Consider the following 15831-nt stretch of genomic DNA (forward strand, 5'->3'; position numbering starts at 1 on the left):
CTCCTGTAACCAAAGTGTTAAAACACCATTGCCACGAGCTGTGATGGAGTGCATCACCTGTCACTGACAAGCATTTATTGAGCGCTGTTATGTGTAAAGTTCTGTGCAAGGTGTTAGAAAGATGAAGACATATCCTATGTCGTTAAAGATCTCAGTGTCTAATGGAAAAATAGGCATATAAATGAATAACTCTAACAAGATGCTTTTTAAAAAAACTGAATTTAAGCCAAGATTCAAATCTGTGTCCCCTGATTCCAATTTATTTGTACATTGAAACATATTTTTTAATTCAAAATAGCTTTTTGTTACAAAATCAATACGTAATCCTTATAGGAAAAAAATTTAATACAGTTAAGCAAAAATAAGGTAATAAAAATATTCATACTACCACCATCACACCATTGGAAATGTCAACCATCTTGATGTATGCCCTTTTAGGTTTTTTCCTATTAATGTATACACATGTATGTTTAAATAAAGTGGAATATACTATATGTGTACTTTCAATGAAAATACATATATATGTCATTTTTAATAACTGAATAGCATTCTATTGTCCAATTGTGCCACAACTTATTTAACCAATCCTGTTTTTTGTTCACTCAACAAGTACTTATTGAGCACCTATGTATTCCAAGAGCTATCTTGAGACTAGATATATGGCAGTGAACAAAACATATTTTTTGATATTCATTGTTTATAATTTTTTTACTCTTATAAACAGTGCTGTAACAAACATGATTTTATATACATATTTACACACTTGTCCATTTGTTCACTTGGGATAATAGTAATTGGGCATATACTATATGCCAATCTGCTGACTTCATTTCATATATTATCTCATTTAATCTTCGTGATCCGAAAGGTAATATTGCTGTGGTTCCAATTTTCAAGTGAAGAAACTGGAACATTAAGAGAAGACAATTAAGTAGTTTGCCTTAGGTCATATAGCAAGGAAGTGCAAAGCTAGAATTCAGGTTCAGATTTTTGTGGTCCTAGATTCAATGCGCTACTAGCAATGTTGAGATGAAATTACTGCATCAGAGAATATTAACATTTTTAAGATGCTTAAATACTAATTTGCCAGCCAGAAAAATTTTACGTTTATAGCTTCACACCATGCCCTTCCAACCCTGAAGTTAACTGCTCCTGATTCTTAAAAATAAACAAATTTTAAAAATCATCAATTTGGGACTTCCCTGGTGGTGCAGCGGTTAAGAATCTGCCTGCCAATGCAGGGGACACGGGTTTGAGCCCTGGTCCAGGAAGATCCCACATGCCACGGAGCAACTAAGCCTGAGCGCCACAACCACTGAGCCTGTGCTCTAGAGCCTGTGAGCCACAACTACGGAAGCCCACGCACCTACAGCCCGTGCTCTGCAATGAGAGAAGCCACCGCAGTGAGAAGCCTGTGCACTGCAACGAAGAGTGGCCCCCGCTCACCGCGACTAGAGAAAGCCCCGCGTGCAACAACGAAGACCCAACGCAGCCAAAAGATAAACAAATAAAACTAATAATTTTTTAAAAATAGATTAAAGAAAAGAAAAAAATCATCAAGTTGTATGGAGAAAATTAGTTAAAAAACATTTTACTTCAACTCAAAAGAAAGAAGAAAAAAGCAGATAAATAATGCGAAGCTAAAAGAAGAGACCAATAAATGAAAAAGTCAGAAATAGAGACAGAGTCAGAGAGGTATGTACTGTCTGGTTTCAAAGCAGCCTCCAGTTCCAGATTCCAGCCTCTTATGAGGCACTGATCTTACACTGGTTCAGTGATAGACCCCCACCCCCATGTCGTTGAGTACACTTTTTTTCTTTTGCTTAAGCTAGTTTGAATGGGTTTCTGTCTCTTGCAGCCAGAAGGTTGCAGTTTAGGAAAATGATATTATCTTTTACAAGTTTGTAGGATGTGCCTTTTTGTGTAGTATGTAAGACCCTATCCAGTGTTTGCATATTTGTTTCAGGATTTGTTGGGTTAGACAAAAAACTTTAAATGAAGGGAAAAGCTCAGAAATGCTAATTATGTGTAGTGACACACGAGTGACTCGTTTACGCTTTATTTCCTATGTTATCTACATTTTAATGTTTTTTAATGATGAGAAAAACTATTAAGATGTTCTACAAATTTTTAAAGGTCAATTTGATGTCCCTTGGGATTATTAAGTAGTAAAGTATGTAGTTGATTATCCTCTATACACAGTCCTGCAAAACTGTATTACCTTCCCCAACTGAATGATGCATCCTTTAGGACATAAGTTCTTTCACTAGGATTATCATTAGAATTTCTGGGCTTGAATGAGACCTGTTATTTATAAATCACCTTATTGTACTCTTTGCTGTAAGAGGCAGTGTAGCACAGCAATTAAGAGCAAGGGCTCTAGTGACAGACTGACTACCTTTTTTAAATCCTAGTTTTGCCATATGTCCACTTGTATGACCTTAGGCAAATTATTTAACTTTTTTGGGCCTCAGTTTTCTCAACTGTAAAATGGAGGTAATAATAGCTCCTTATATCATTGTTATGATGATTGGGTGATATATATAAAATATTAGAGGAGAATCTGGCACAGGATAAGCACTTAATATGTGTTGCTTGCTGCTGCTGTTATTATTACTATTACATTTGGGGGAAATAAAGTAAAAAAGACTTTGGATACTCATTGTCACCACCTCTATTGTCACCCATACTTCCAAATCACTTGTTTTGAAAGCTACTTTAACGTAATTCAAGAGCAGAATTATATTATTATGCCAGGTAGGAATATACTGGGGCAGTGCTAAAATTTACTCTGACGGTAGTCCAATTGCCAGGTGACTTTTGTGGTCTTTGGAGAAAAAGCTTTAGTAGCTTGATTTCCCTTTGTGCTCACACAAATTTCCCCTTTGAAGCCTCCAGACTCAGTACCTCTATAATTAATAGACTTGCACAGAGTCTTCAACATGCATGTTTGCTACAGATAGGTTATTTGGAGCTTTGTTTCTTGTTGGGTTTGGGGGGGTTGTTTGTTTGTTTGTTTGTTTTGATATGGCGGTCACCATTCTACTCCTCTAGTTGTGGTTGCTCTGACAAATTGATGTGGTCTTGAATGTTCCCAGTGGTGAGAAAGTACATCTGTAGCTCTCTTCATTCTCAGATGATAACCTCCTTTCATATCTTTATGTAACTGATATGACAGGTGGTTCAGTCTTTGAGGAGTCCATCTTTTGCCCTGTGGACCATGAGGATAATCCTTTCTCCTCCCATGATACTCCAGTGAATGACACATGCACGGTGCTGGATACATGCAGAATCCCATTGGTTGCTTTTCTGTCCTGTTTCTTCTCAGGGGGAGAGGAAGTAGGACCAAGGGCTCCTATTTATTTGTTTTGCTTTGCTTTGCTTTTTGTTTTTTCATAAATCAGGTGTCCAGTACTAAGGTGGGAACTGGGAAGGAGTAGCTACATTTTTTAATAGGCAGTTACACTGTTTGTAAGAAAGTATCATGGGGTAAAGTAACCTCAATGGAATTGGTTATAATCAAGGAAATATCTTATATCTTAATTCAGTGTTTCCCAAGGTCTGTTCTATAGAAAATTTGTTTGGGGAGATATTGATAGATATTCCATTTAAAAAGATTCTTAGCCAGCTAAGTTTGGAAAAATCACTGTATCCTCCTGGAAAGGAGAGATATTCACATTAGCATGCTAAAGATTGTGAGAAACTTCAGAGTATAGAAACCCTGTAGATATAGAAGCTTTTTTTCTTAATTCTATCTTAATATGTTTTTATTAAAGAGTATGTGTAAATATAAGTTAGAAAATATAATAATATAATGAATACCCTTGGATCCTTCACCTAAGGACTAGAAAACTGCCAATAACATGGATCTATCTGTGTGATCTGCTGAAATTACATCCTTTATCTCCCTACAACAAGTAAGCACTATCCTAAATTTTGTGTTTAATTCCCTTGCTTTGATGGGGAGAGTCGTATTTTTATCACTAATTCTAAACAATGCGTTGTTTAGTTTTACTTATTTTTGAGCTTAATAAAAAAATTATGTCATACTTTTTCACTCAACATGCTTCTAAGATTCATCTGTATTGTTCCATGTAACCTTGTTCATTCCTTTGTCAGTGCTGTGTACCATTCCACTGTGTGAACATACCACAGCTTGCTTCTCCATTCAGCTGTCCATAGATATTTGAGTTGTTGGTTTTTTGTTTTGTTTTGTTTTGTTTACTATTGCTATTACTATTGCTTCAGTCAAAGAGCAGCAAGAAAAAACATGTGAGCCAAGGATATTGACAGAATGTTATGATTATACTGTTTGGGAGCAAGAGGGAAGATATTTATTAAGTAGCTGCTTTATATAAAGTACACTTCCACTGGTAAATTCCTTATCAAAAATATGTTTATGTTGAAATGTAAAAGGTCCTTTTATGAAAAGTAACAAAATCGTTATGTATTTTTAAAACAAAATACCAGACCTCAAAGAAAGATGTAAGCTGGTAAACCAATTTGGACTGTACCCTCGGGACTAATAAATTCATTGTCTTCTGTTGTTACAGGTTCTTAGGAACAGAAATTTGAGAAGTGTTAATGTATGTAAGTTAAATAAAATGCATCCAAAATAGATATAATTAATTCTGGCAGAGTAATCAGGAAATGCTTCACAGTGGAGATAGCATTTGTGCTAGACCTTAAAGAGTAAGTTGGATTTCCATAGGAAGAAAGAGCATTCAGGACTGAGAAAACAGCATAATTGAGGACAGGAGGTGGTGGGGAAATGTGCCGCCCATTTGAGAAATAATGAGTTCTTTCTGGGTAAAGTATATACATCCAGTGAGGAGCAAGATAATCTGTGTGTGTGAGATTCCTAATATTTTCCGACATAAATGTTGAATGCCAGCCTTTTTTGCTTACTCCTGACAAAATTGCTGTTGAATATTTAGGAAAAGTGTAGCACGATAGGTGACATTTAAGCTGAGGTCTTAACTTCTTTAAAAAATATGAATCTGATTCATGTATTCCTTCAGCAAATACTTAATTCAACATCTACTTTATACTAAGGATACACACATTAAGAAGCTATTACTTGAGGTGTACATTAACTGGTAAGAGAAGTCATTAGAAGAGAACTTCCACGGCTCCCACTACCGCTGCTATCCTCTGCCTTCACATCACAGTGGAGAATGCTCCTGGCTAAGCCCAGCCCTCCTACTGGGGCGCCAGATTCCATCCCCTCACCTACCCCAGGGCATCACTCCAAACCTGCTCCTCTCTCAATCCTGAATGGGTTTTTCCCACCCTATTGGATCATTCACAGAAGCGTAGAAACATGCTAGGTTTTATCCCCATCTCTAAAAACCTTCTATTAACCTCCTATCTCTTTCCACGTTCTGTACTATTTCTCTGTTCTCTTTTATAGCAAAATTCTTCAAGACTTGTTTTTACTCACTGCCTCTGATTCCTCTCCTTATATGTTCTCTTAAACCTCCATCTTCTTTTAAACCTTACCTCTTCTCTTAAGCCACTCCATTCAGGCTTTCATGCCCATCAATCCCCAAAATTGCTTCTGTAGTGGTTCCAGGGATCTCCACATGGCTAAAGTCAGAGTCAACTTTTAGTACTCATTTTACTTGACATACCAGCAGCATTTGACACAGTTGATCAGTTCCTTCACTTTGAAAGACTTTTGTCACTTAGCTTCCCAAAACTGTACTCTCTTAGTCCTCCTACCTCACTTGCCATTCCTTCTCTGTCTCTTTTGTTCATTTCTCCTGTTTTTGGAATTCCTGGAACTCTGTCCTTGGACTACCTTTCTTCTTGTCTGCACCTCACTCCCATCTAGTCTCATGGCTTTAAATTTTATCCTCTAATGGCTCCCAGATTTACATCTCTAGTCTAGAGTTTTTCAACTTCAGCACTGTTAGTATTTGAGGACAGATAATTCTTTGTTGTGGGGAACTGTCCTGTGCATTATAGGATGGTCAGCAACATCCCTGGCCTCTACACACCAGATGCCAGTAGCACTCCAGCAGTTATGGCAACCAAAAATGTTTCCAGACATTGCCAAATGTCCTCTGGGCATAAAATCACACCCTTCCCCATTGAGACCCTCTATTTTTAGTCTGAGCTTCTCCCCCAGACTCCAGATTTATATATCCAACTATTTGACACTTCTACTCGAATGTCTAATAAACATCCATATTTAACAATGATCAAACCATATATACCCCTCAGACTTATCCATTCTTCTAGTTTCTTAGGCCAAAAACCTTGTTGTCTTCGTGACTCCCCTCTTTCTCTCACCTACATCCTGATTTACCAGTAAATCTTGTGATCCTTCCCTTCAAAGTGTGTCCAGAATCTGAGGCCCCCTCACCACTACCACCCTGGTTCATGCCACCATCACTTCCCATCGGATCATTACAACTGCCTTACCCTTAACCCCTATAGTCTGTTCTCAATACAGCAGTAGAGCGATCCTGAGAAAATATGTAATTCAGGGCATGTCACATCTCTGCACAAAACCCTCCAGATGTTTCCCATCTTACTTAAAGTAAAAATCAAAATCCTTACAATCCTTACCAGGCCTTACATGATCTCCTCTTCACACTCCCCTCCATCCCCTTCCCTTAATCTCTCTAATCTCATCTCTTACTACCCGACTTCATTCCAGCCACACCAGCCTCCTTTCTGTGCCCTGAACGTACCAGGCCTTGGACCCCTTGCACTTGCTCCTCTCCCAGATATGCCTTCCATTGCCTTATTCAAGTCTTGGCTCAAATGTCAGTTTCTCAGTGAGGTCTTCCTTGACCACTAGATTTAAAATCTCACACCACCACTATCACCTCCAAGTCTCCTTCAAACCTGCTTTATTTTTCTCCATAGCATTTTCTTCATCTAACATACTAGAGAGAGCCATCTAACATACTAGAGAGAGTTCTCTTGAATAAGAGCACAAGATTGTCTGGGTTTGCATCCCAACCTGGTCACTTTCAAGATATAAGACTTGATTCCTGTGCCTCAATTTCTTTGTAAAGTAGGATAGTTTCTATCTCATTAGAATAGTACCTCGCATATAGTAAGTGATATGTTTTCACCATTATTATTATTATTATATTTTACTTATCAATTTTGCTTATCTTCCCTCCTCCCCCAGTGGAATATAAATTCCATGAGAGCAGAATTTTTTTACTTCACTTACTGCTATATTCACAGCTTCTGGAACAGTGCCTGGCACATAGGTGCTTAATAAATGTCTGTTGATCAAATTGTTATCTCTAGAAAGACTAATGGGGAGAAGAAGAGTCAAGGAAGACTTGAGCTTTATGTATACTATTTAAAACTTTTACAAAAAGAATGTATTCATGTATTACTTGCGCCCTCAAAAAACTCATAGGCTTACATGGAAAATAGACATGTAAACAAATAAATTCCTAGAGGAATATTGTGAGAGCAAGTTGGGTTTTAAAAGATGCATCGTTCCACTAGATAAAATGCGAGAGGGGTGGGACAGCTTTCTAGACAGAGGGAGTAGTATGTGCAAAAAGCAAAGAGGTATAAAACACAGCGGTAGCTCTGACAACTGTAATCAGTATTTTGATGTATTAAAAGTTCCATCTTGGTGAATGGATAAAGAAGATGTGGCACATATATACAATGGAATATTACTCAGCCATAAAAAGAAACAAAATTGAGTTATTTGTAGTGAGGTGGGTGGACCTAGAGTCTGTCATACAAAGTGAAGTCAGTCAGAAAGAAAAACAAATACCGTATGCTAACACATATATATGGAATCTAAAAAAAAAAGTTCTGATGAACCTAGGGGCAGGACAGGAATAAAGACACAGACATAAAGAATGGACTTGAGGACACGGGGAGGGGGAAGGGTAAGCTGGGACGAAGTGAGACAGTAACACTGACATATATACACTACCAAATGTAAAATAGGTGGTTAGTGGGAAGAAGCTGCATAGCACAGGGAGATCAGCTCGGTGCTTTGTGACCACCTAGAGGGACGGGATAGGGAGGGTGAGAGGGAGACGCAAGAGGGAGGGGATATGGGGATATATGTATACATACAGCTGATTCACTTTGTTATACAGCAGAAACTAACACAACATTGTAAAGCAATTATACTCCAATAAAGATGTTTTAAAAAAAAAAGTTCCATCTTGGGACTTCCCTGGTGGTCCAGTAGTAAAGAATCTGCCTTACAATGCAGGGGACATGGGTTCCATCCCTGGTCAGGGAACTAAGATCCCACATGTTGTGGGGCAACTAAGCCCACGCACCACAACTATTGAGCTCGCACGCCCCAGCTAGAGCCTGCGTGCTCTGGAGCCCGTGGGCCACAACTAGAGAAGAGAAAACCCGCACACCACAACTAGAGAGAAGCCCATGCGCCGCAACGAAAGATCCCGTGTGCCGCAACTAAGACCCGACGCGGCCAAAATTAAAATAAAATAAATAAATAATAATAAGTCTTAAAAAGAAAAATAAAAGTTCCATCTTATCCTTCTCTCTCACTAATTCCTATGTTCCAGCTAAGTATTTGGCTATAATTAGAAGGTTTTTACTCCATTAAGGCAAATATCTTGGGTTATTTTCTCATTATTTTCCTGTAAGTCTTTTTCTATTTTCCTGCTCCCCAGAATGTCCATTCATTTTTTTCATCATACCACTCTTCAGATTTGATTCTAAATTCCTCCAATGTCTTTGTTATAATAAGAAACTCACATGTAATTTCTATCTGTGGAGTATAGTAAAAAAAAAGAGGAAATAGATAGATAGATAAGATAGATAGATAGCGTTTTGTTATAAGATGTAGCTTTGTTTAGGAACACAGTTGTTCAGCTCAATTATTTTAGTAATTAAAATTTAAAATCCTATAAATGTTAGTGTCTAGTCCCTTACCAAAGACTTAAAAGTGAAGAAACTTGTTTTTCAATGTATGATGCAAGACTTTTTGAGGTTGACTTTTTAAAATCAGGGATTTTTCTGCCCACCTTCCTTCTCTGCATAGAGCTGGGAAAGCACCCTTGATGACAGCACAAACCAAGGCAAACAATAGCGCTAATCCACTAGATTAGCTCCTGGTACCATCACTGTTTATACCATCTCTCATGTTGCATTGTGATTGTGTATCTCTCTGAGAGCCCCTTAAAGTTAGGAGTCATAACAAGTGTTCATATGTACACCTAGTTCAGTGCCTACCGCATAATGGATGCTCAGTAAATACTTGTTAAATTTAATGAAACTGAGCTGAATTGAATTGGATTATAGTACCACAGAGGAAGGGGATTTTTGAGTTTGCTTTTTAAGTAAGACTGATTTAAAACAAATCTAGAAAAGAAAAATCATTATTTTTTGTTGTTTTTAAACATAGTCTAAAGTTTGGGGTACAGATACCAATATGTTCATCACCTATAATTTTTAAAGCATTCTGCAATGACTCATCAGAGTCCCCAAATAGATACTTTTTAAAAAGCCACAATGGCCCTGGGAACAAAATTAGGCCCGGCAAATATAAATAGTGTTTTCTCTTTGCAGTCAAGAATGTGGGGTCTTGGGCTTCCCTGGTGGCGCCGTGGTTAAGAATCCGCCTGCCAATGCAGGGGATACGTGTTTGAGCCCTAGTCCGGGAAGATCCCACATGCTGCAGAGCAGCTAAGCCCGTGCGCCACAACTACTGAGCCTGTGCCCTAGAGCCCGTCAGCCACAACTACTGAAGCCCGTGTGCCTAGAGCCCGTGCTCCGCAACAAGGAAGCCACCCCAGTGAGAAGCCCACGCACTGCAACAAAGAGTAGCCCTGGGGCTTCCCTGGTGGCGCAGTGGTTGAGAATCTGCCTGCTAATGCAGGAGACACGGGTTCGAGCCCTGGTCTGGGAAGATCCCACATGCCACGGAGCAGCTGGGCCCGTGAGCCACAGCTGCTGAGCCTGCGCGTCTGGAGCCTGTGCCCCGCAACGGGAGGGGCCGCGATAGTGAGAGGCCCGCACACCGCGATGAAGAGCGGTCCCCGCACCGCGATGAAGAGTGACCCCCACTTGCCGCAACTAGAGAAAGCCCTCGCATGAACCGAAGACCCAGCACAGCCAAAAATAAATAAATAAATAAATAAATAAAATAAATTAAAAAAAAAAAAAAAAAAAGAGTAGCCCTGCTTGCCGCAACTAGAGAAAGCCTGTGCGCAGCAACAAATACCCAACGCAGCCAAAAATAATAAATAAATAAATTAAATTAATTTTTTAAAAAAAGATACCTAAAACACCTAAAATTAAAAAAAAAAAGAAGAATGTGGGTCTTGTTAATACACAGAGGAGGATCTTTAAGTATAATTTCAGGAAAGTTACTCCTTTCCTTTGCACATGTAGGAGTCTCGTGTGAAGCAAAGATCACCTCATAAATTCCTATAGGGTTTCCCAGCATGTTTGTTTCATTCTTACATTCATTGTTACATTCTTACATTCATTGAAAGTCCCTAATCAATAACTTCTTGTGTTATCTTTCAAAAATAAAAGGCAATGCTGCCTCATTTCCTGACACTTGTTTTCTGACCTCAAAGTGTCTCCTGTCCAACTGGCCAAAGAGCCAGGCTAGACAGAGGTGCCAGTATAACAGAGGTGTTCAGTAGAGGAATAGATGAATTTAGCTTCTACTCCTTTCCCTCTACTTCACCATTTTCTTCTTTTGCAAAGGAGTTTGGAATTTAAATTTTCTAAGCCTAGAATCTTCCAGGTCTAAGACTGCACAGCTGTGGTAATAATAAGGTACCTGGTCATTTCTCCAACCCTCAATCTGCTATAGACCTGTATCCTGAGAACGAGTCCAGCATACTTATAAGTAATGCCCCCCCAAACTCCTGTGTTATAGAGAAGGCTTTCTTGCCAATGGGTAGCTATTTTAATTACCTCATTTATTCCATATACCTTTATTGGGTACCTACTAGGTGTCAGCCTCTGTGGTAAACCCTGGAGATCTGAGATGAATAAGTGTTAGTCCCACCCTAAGTAACTCAGAGTCTATTTTGGCATCAATAATGTACAGAGTACCTAATTAATAATAATATGGTGCTAAAATAGCACTAGGACAAAGTGATAATAATGATGAGGGTGATTAGTTCAGCATGGAGGAGAGTTTGGGAAGGCTTCACAGAAAAGGTGGCTTTTAATCCTCAGCCTTAAAGGATAAAAGGGATTTCATCAGACAAAGAAGGGGTAGTCTATCATTTCAGACATAGGACATAATAAGAGCAAAAGCATAAAGGTATGAAAGCTCAAGACATGTTTAGGGAACAGTGAATGGTTGGGCATGGAAGGCACATAGGCTGCATGGTTGGTGGGAGATAGAACCAGACAAGTGAGAGTATTGTGTGGTACTGAAGGGCACGGATTCTAGAGCTGGGTTTGAATCCCAGCTAAGACACTAACTAGCTGTTGTGACCTTGGCAAGTCACTTAACTTCTCTATAGCTTGGTTTCTTCATTTTTTAAATGAGGATAATAGCATATATACATATACTACGTTTATATGTATACACACACAGCTTAAACCAGTTCTCAGAACAAAAGAAATACAAGTAGTATTATGAGACCACATTATGAAGGGCCTTGAATTTTAATCTGTATGTTATTCTGTAAGCAAAAGAAAGGTTTTAAAGCAGAAGAGGGGAGAGTATGCAACAGGATATAATCTGTATCTTAGAAAATTGGTGCCACTTTGGAGAGTAGACTGGATAAAGAAAAGCTAGAGGCACAATACAAGTTCTGAGGCAGTTTCAAGAGTTTAGATAAGAGATGCTGATATAACATGGTTCTGAGTTGATGTACAATAGTAGCCTTGCCCTTAAAAATTCTGGGTTCCTGACTAGAAATTTCAAACTTGAAATATTAGTCTTAACAGATCTTACAAGTTTAACACTAAAAGACACAGTGAGAACCCTGGGGAAGCGCACAAAGGGGTTCTCCTTCTAGTCTGGATGTTTTAGTGCTCAACTGATGCTTCTATTCTGCACCCAAATATCAGACCAGTGCTTCTTCCATTCTATTCATGATATCCTTTCATCTAGTTAAATGTCATGAGCAAGACATTCTGTTTTGGAGATGCTTTTTTTTTTCCCTTGAGTAACCTCAAGTCTACTGGTCAGTTTCCTAGAGGAAGTTCTGGCTTCTGGACTGCACAGCCGAAGCAAGGAGAGCTCCCAAGTTACATCAAGGTTAGCAAGCAGAAGATGAAATGGTGATGGAGAGGTGAGAAGAATGGCGCAACTTCCCCTCTTGCCTCGCTGCAGGCTTTCTCCACTGACCAGAAGGGTGTTGGAGAAGAGCCTTGGGTTTTGTGCTTCTTGTTATAACCCATCTCCAGGTAGCCTGCTGATTCCTGAACTGTTGGCACAGACACCAAGACTCCAGTGGTGAGTTGAGAATAAGTCTGAGCCCATTCCAACCCACTTTTCTCATGTTTTCTTTATCAAATAAATAAATGTATTCCTTGTATTTGATAGCACAATCACTTCAGTTTCTGGCGAATTTTGTTGGGATCTTACTTGAGAAAAGGGTTATCAGAGCTTAAAGGAGTTTTAAAAAGTAAAAATTAGATGCACATACTATAGACTCTTCTCTTGACCCCTTTTATTTTTCATTAACCACATTCCTGAACAACTCATTTCTGAAAACCCATCATATTTCTGTAAGAACCATCCAAAAATTGTCCCTAAATTGCAATTTTCTGTGGAACTGAGAAACCATGTATGACTACAATAAAAATCCATTTTGTGAAAAGACACAAGTGATTTGTTTTTGTTTCTTTGAGGTTAATAACTATTTATGGGAATTTATGTGATGAGCCATGAGCTGGCTTTACACCAAACTTAGAGAAGGCATTGCCTCTACCCAAAGGATATTTAAAGTATGTCAAGGCAAATAATAAATTCTGGTGTCAATGGGACTTCCCTAGTGGCACAGTGGTTAAGAATCCACCTGCCAATGCAGGGGACTCGGGTTCAATCCCTGGTCTGGGAAGATCCCACATGCCGCGGAGCAACTAAGCCCGTGCGCCACAACTACTGAGCCTGCGCTCTAGAGCCCGCGAGCCACAACTACTGAGCCCACGTGCCACAACTACTGAAGCCCACGCACCTAGAGCCCGTGCTCCGCAACAAGAGAAGCCACTGCAGTGAGAAGCCCACACACTGCAACAAAGAGTCACCCCCGCTCGCCGCAACTGGAGAAAGCTCGCGTGCAGCAACAAAGACCTAATGCAGCCATAAATAAATAAATAAATTTATTTATTTATTTGTTTGTTTATTTTTTTAAAATCTGGTGTCAATTTCACTTCTCTTGAAAGCAGTGGAAGGTGATAATGTCATTAATACCAGGAAATTATGGTGTGCTCAAATCATATCACAGTCTCTCCTTGGTGCTCTGTAATAAATTTTTTAAACCTTTCTTTTATGTTGATTAACATTCTCTAGCATCAGATAGCCTAGGCTCAAGTCTGTGTCAAGTTATGTGGCTTTGGGAATGTTACTAAGTCTCTTTGTGGCTCAGGTTCCTCATCTATAAAAAGAGAGTAATAAAGTACCTCCTCATAGGAGCATAAGGACTAAATGAAATGAGAGAATACATTTAAACACTTAGAACTTTGGTACATAGTAAACCACCCAAGGAAATTTGACTAATAATAGTAAATAAGATTGATTGCTGTCTCCAAGTTGGGGATACAAAATCACTACACAAAATGGTTGGATCCTGTCATCCTTCCACTACATTAATCAGCAGTTCAAGAAGTAGAGGGAAGAGCTGAAGGGTCATCTGATCCATCCCCCCTTTCCCCATTCCTCTCAGCTCTCGACCACTGTTTCTTCGCCTTACACTCATGCGAAGCCCTAAGCCTTTTGTCTATATTACAGCTAAGAGCTAAGACCTAATAAGTTCTGTTTTGGTTGTTTTTTTTTTAAATAATAAAAAAAGTAAGGCAGCCTTACTTTTAAGGCTAGGGGAGACAAGTTTTAAATGCAGCGTTTTACAAGTTACATAGTCTTTTCAAATAAACAGAAACCTTCCTCCAAGCAGGATTACCTGTGCTTGCCTTTCTCTTGGCAAGATAACTCTGGAATAAGAATAAGAACAGAGACTTTTCTAATATCATTCTCCTCATTCACCTGCTTCCATTGAGCCTACTCAGCTAACAATATCAAGAAGTCTAGGGACGTCCCTGGCCGTCCAGTGGTTAAGACTCCTTGCTTCCACTGCAGGGGGCCCTGGTCAAGGAACTAAGATCCCACATGCCGTGCAGTGCAGCCAAAAATAATTTTTTTTTAAGTCTAAGAAATGAGCCTTACCTTCAGGATGTTTTATGCCAGAAGTTGGCATTTCTTTATTAAGGATCAAAGATTCATATTTTTATTTAAGATTTACAGAGCTGATTACATTATTATCGGTCCTTTATTTTTTCTTCAATCTTTCGGCCGCACCACGCGGCATGTGGGATCTTAGTTCCCTGACCAGGGCCCCCTGCAGTGGAAGCGTGGACTCTTAACCACTGGACCGCTAGGGAAGTCCCTAAAAACGTCATTTTAATTACGGTCTCATGCTTTTAATGACTTCTCTTCCAGAGATTGAAATGCCTAGTCAAAACCTCCATGTCCCATTTACTCTACAAAAGCCAAGGTGCTTGTTTTTAGGTAAACAACTGTTTGGATAACAGTTTTTGCCCAGTAAATATGCAGGCAGCAATTCAAAATCTTTATCTCTGATGGCTCACTTCTTCGCTTAAGTGGAGTTACTTATAAAATAGTCAATTTAAGAATAAAGCTACTGACAGTTGTGTCTTATCCATGGTGATGCAGTTAGGGAGGTAACCCCCCAATGAGTACCCCCAGTATCTTATCTCCACCAAAGAAGGACATTGAGTTATCTGAGTTATTTTTGTGGTTTGTATGTGCAGTAATGTCAAGCTCACTGAGGAGACAGTGCTGTGAAAATGAGAAAAGGAACCCATAAGCTGTTACTCTGAGATTTCTCACTTACGAGTTGGTCTTCAGAAATAGTCTCAATTCACAGATCCCAAGTCAGGTGCCACAAGGTTCACCTGGTGGAGAGAAGTAAAGCTTGAAGAACAGGCCAGGGGAGGAGTATGGCTTATGGGAAGAGGGATGAGTAGCAAGACAAAGGGAGACAGAGTAAGGGAAGGTAGGGGCAGGATGATAAGATGAGGCAGTGCAGCGGTGCAGGTTAATGAGAGAGAAAACCAGAGATTTATGTAACATCTCCAGGAGCAAATAGGCAGGGAAGGTTCTCCAGCCCACATGCATCTGTTCTGGAATCTGAAAATTACTTTGGAGGGTTTTGATTTTTTAGGAGTCCCTCTGCCTGATGTTCCACAAAGCTCCAGCTCCTGCCTGATATAGCACATAGGACCCTAGTACCTTGCATACAGGACATACTCAAATATTTGCTGACTAAAGGAAGATGGGGCAAGTCATGAATTACTTTTTTCCCCATAAACTGGAATCTATTTAAACTAAAAGTTCAAACCACTCCTATCTACCTGGCAAGCAAGCCCTCAAAAGATCAAACAGGGTAGTGTTCTCACCAGTACGATGGGACATTTTGCTTCCTTACTTATGAAGATACCCTGGATTTTCTCATTCTTTTTAAATCACTTTTTAAATAGAGAGGGTGGGAAATAGAGATGGTGGGAAGGGGAGTGTGTGTGTGTGTGTGTGTGTGTGTATGAAACCTAAACAGAGTGGAGTCAGAAAACCTGGATTCTAATCTATTTAGCCAGTAACTTGCTGTGTAAACTTGGGCAAGTCCATTGATTTGCCATGCCCTG

At 39.4% G+C, this 15831-nt stretch overlaps 1 protein-coding gene across 5 annotated transcripts in view; it reads left to right on the forward strand.

Moving 5' to 3' along the window:
- VPS45 (vacuolar protein sorting 45 homolog) overlaps window positions 1–12774 on the forward strand; it is a 68130-nt gene extending 55356 nt beyond the window's left edge. For all 5 annotated transcript variants that reach the window (XM_057548128.1, XM_057548139.1, XM_057548159.1 and 2 more), the window contains one exon: window positions 12140–12774. In XM_057548128.1, the coding sequence (XP_057404111.1) occupies window positions 12140–12227 (88 nt within the window). In that variant the 3' untranslated portion in view covers window positions 12228–12774. The remainder of the gene's footprint in view (window positions 1–12139) is intronic.
- The last annotated feature ends 3057 nt before the right edge of the window (window positions 12775–15831 follow it).

This window comes from Balaenoptera acutorostrata, chromosome 1 (assembly GCF_949987535.1).
Source record: "Balaenoptera acutorostrata chromosome 1, mBalAcu1.1, whole genome shotgun sequence".
Classification (NCBI taxonomy): Eukaryota; Metazoa; Chordata; class Mammalia; order Artiodactyla; family Balaenopteridae; genus Balaenoptera; species Balaenoptera acutorostrata.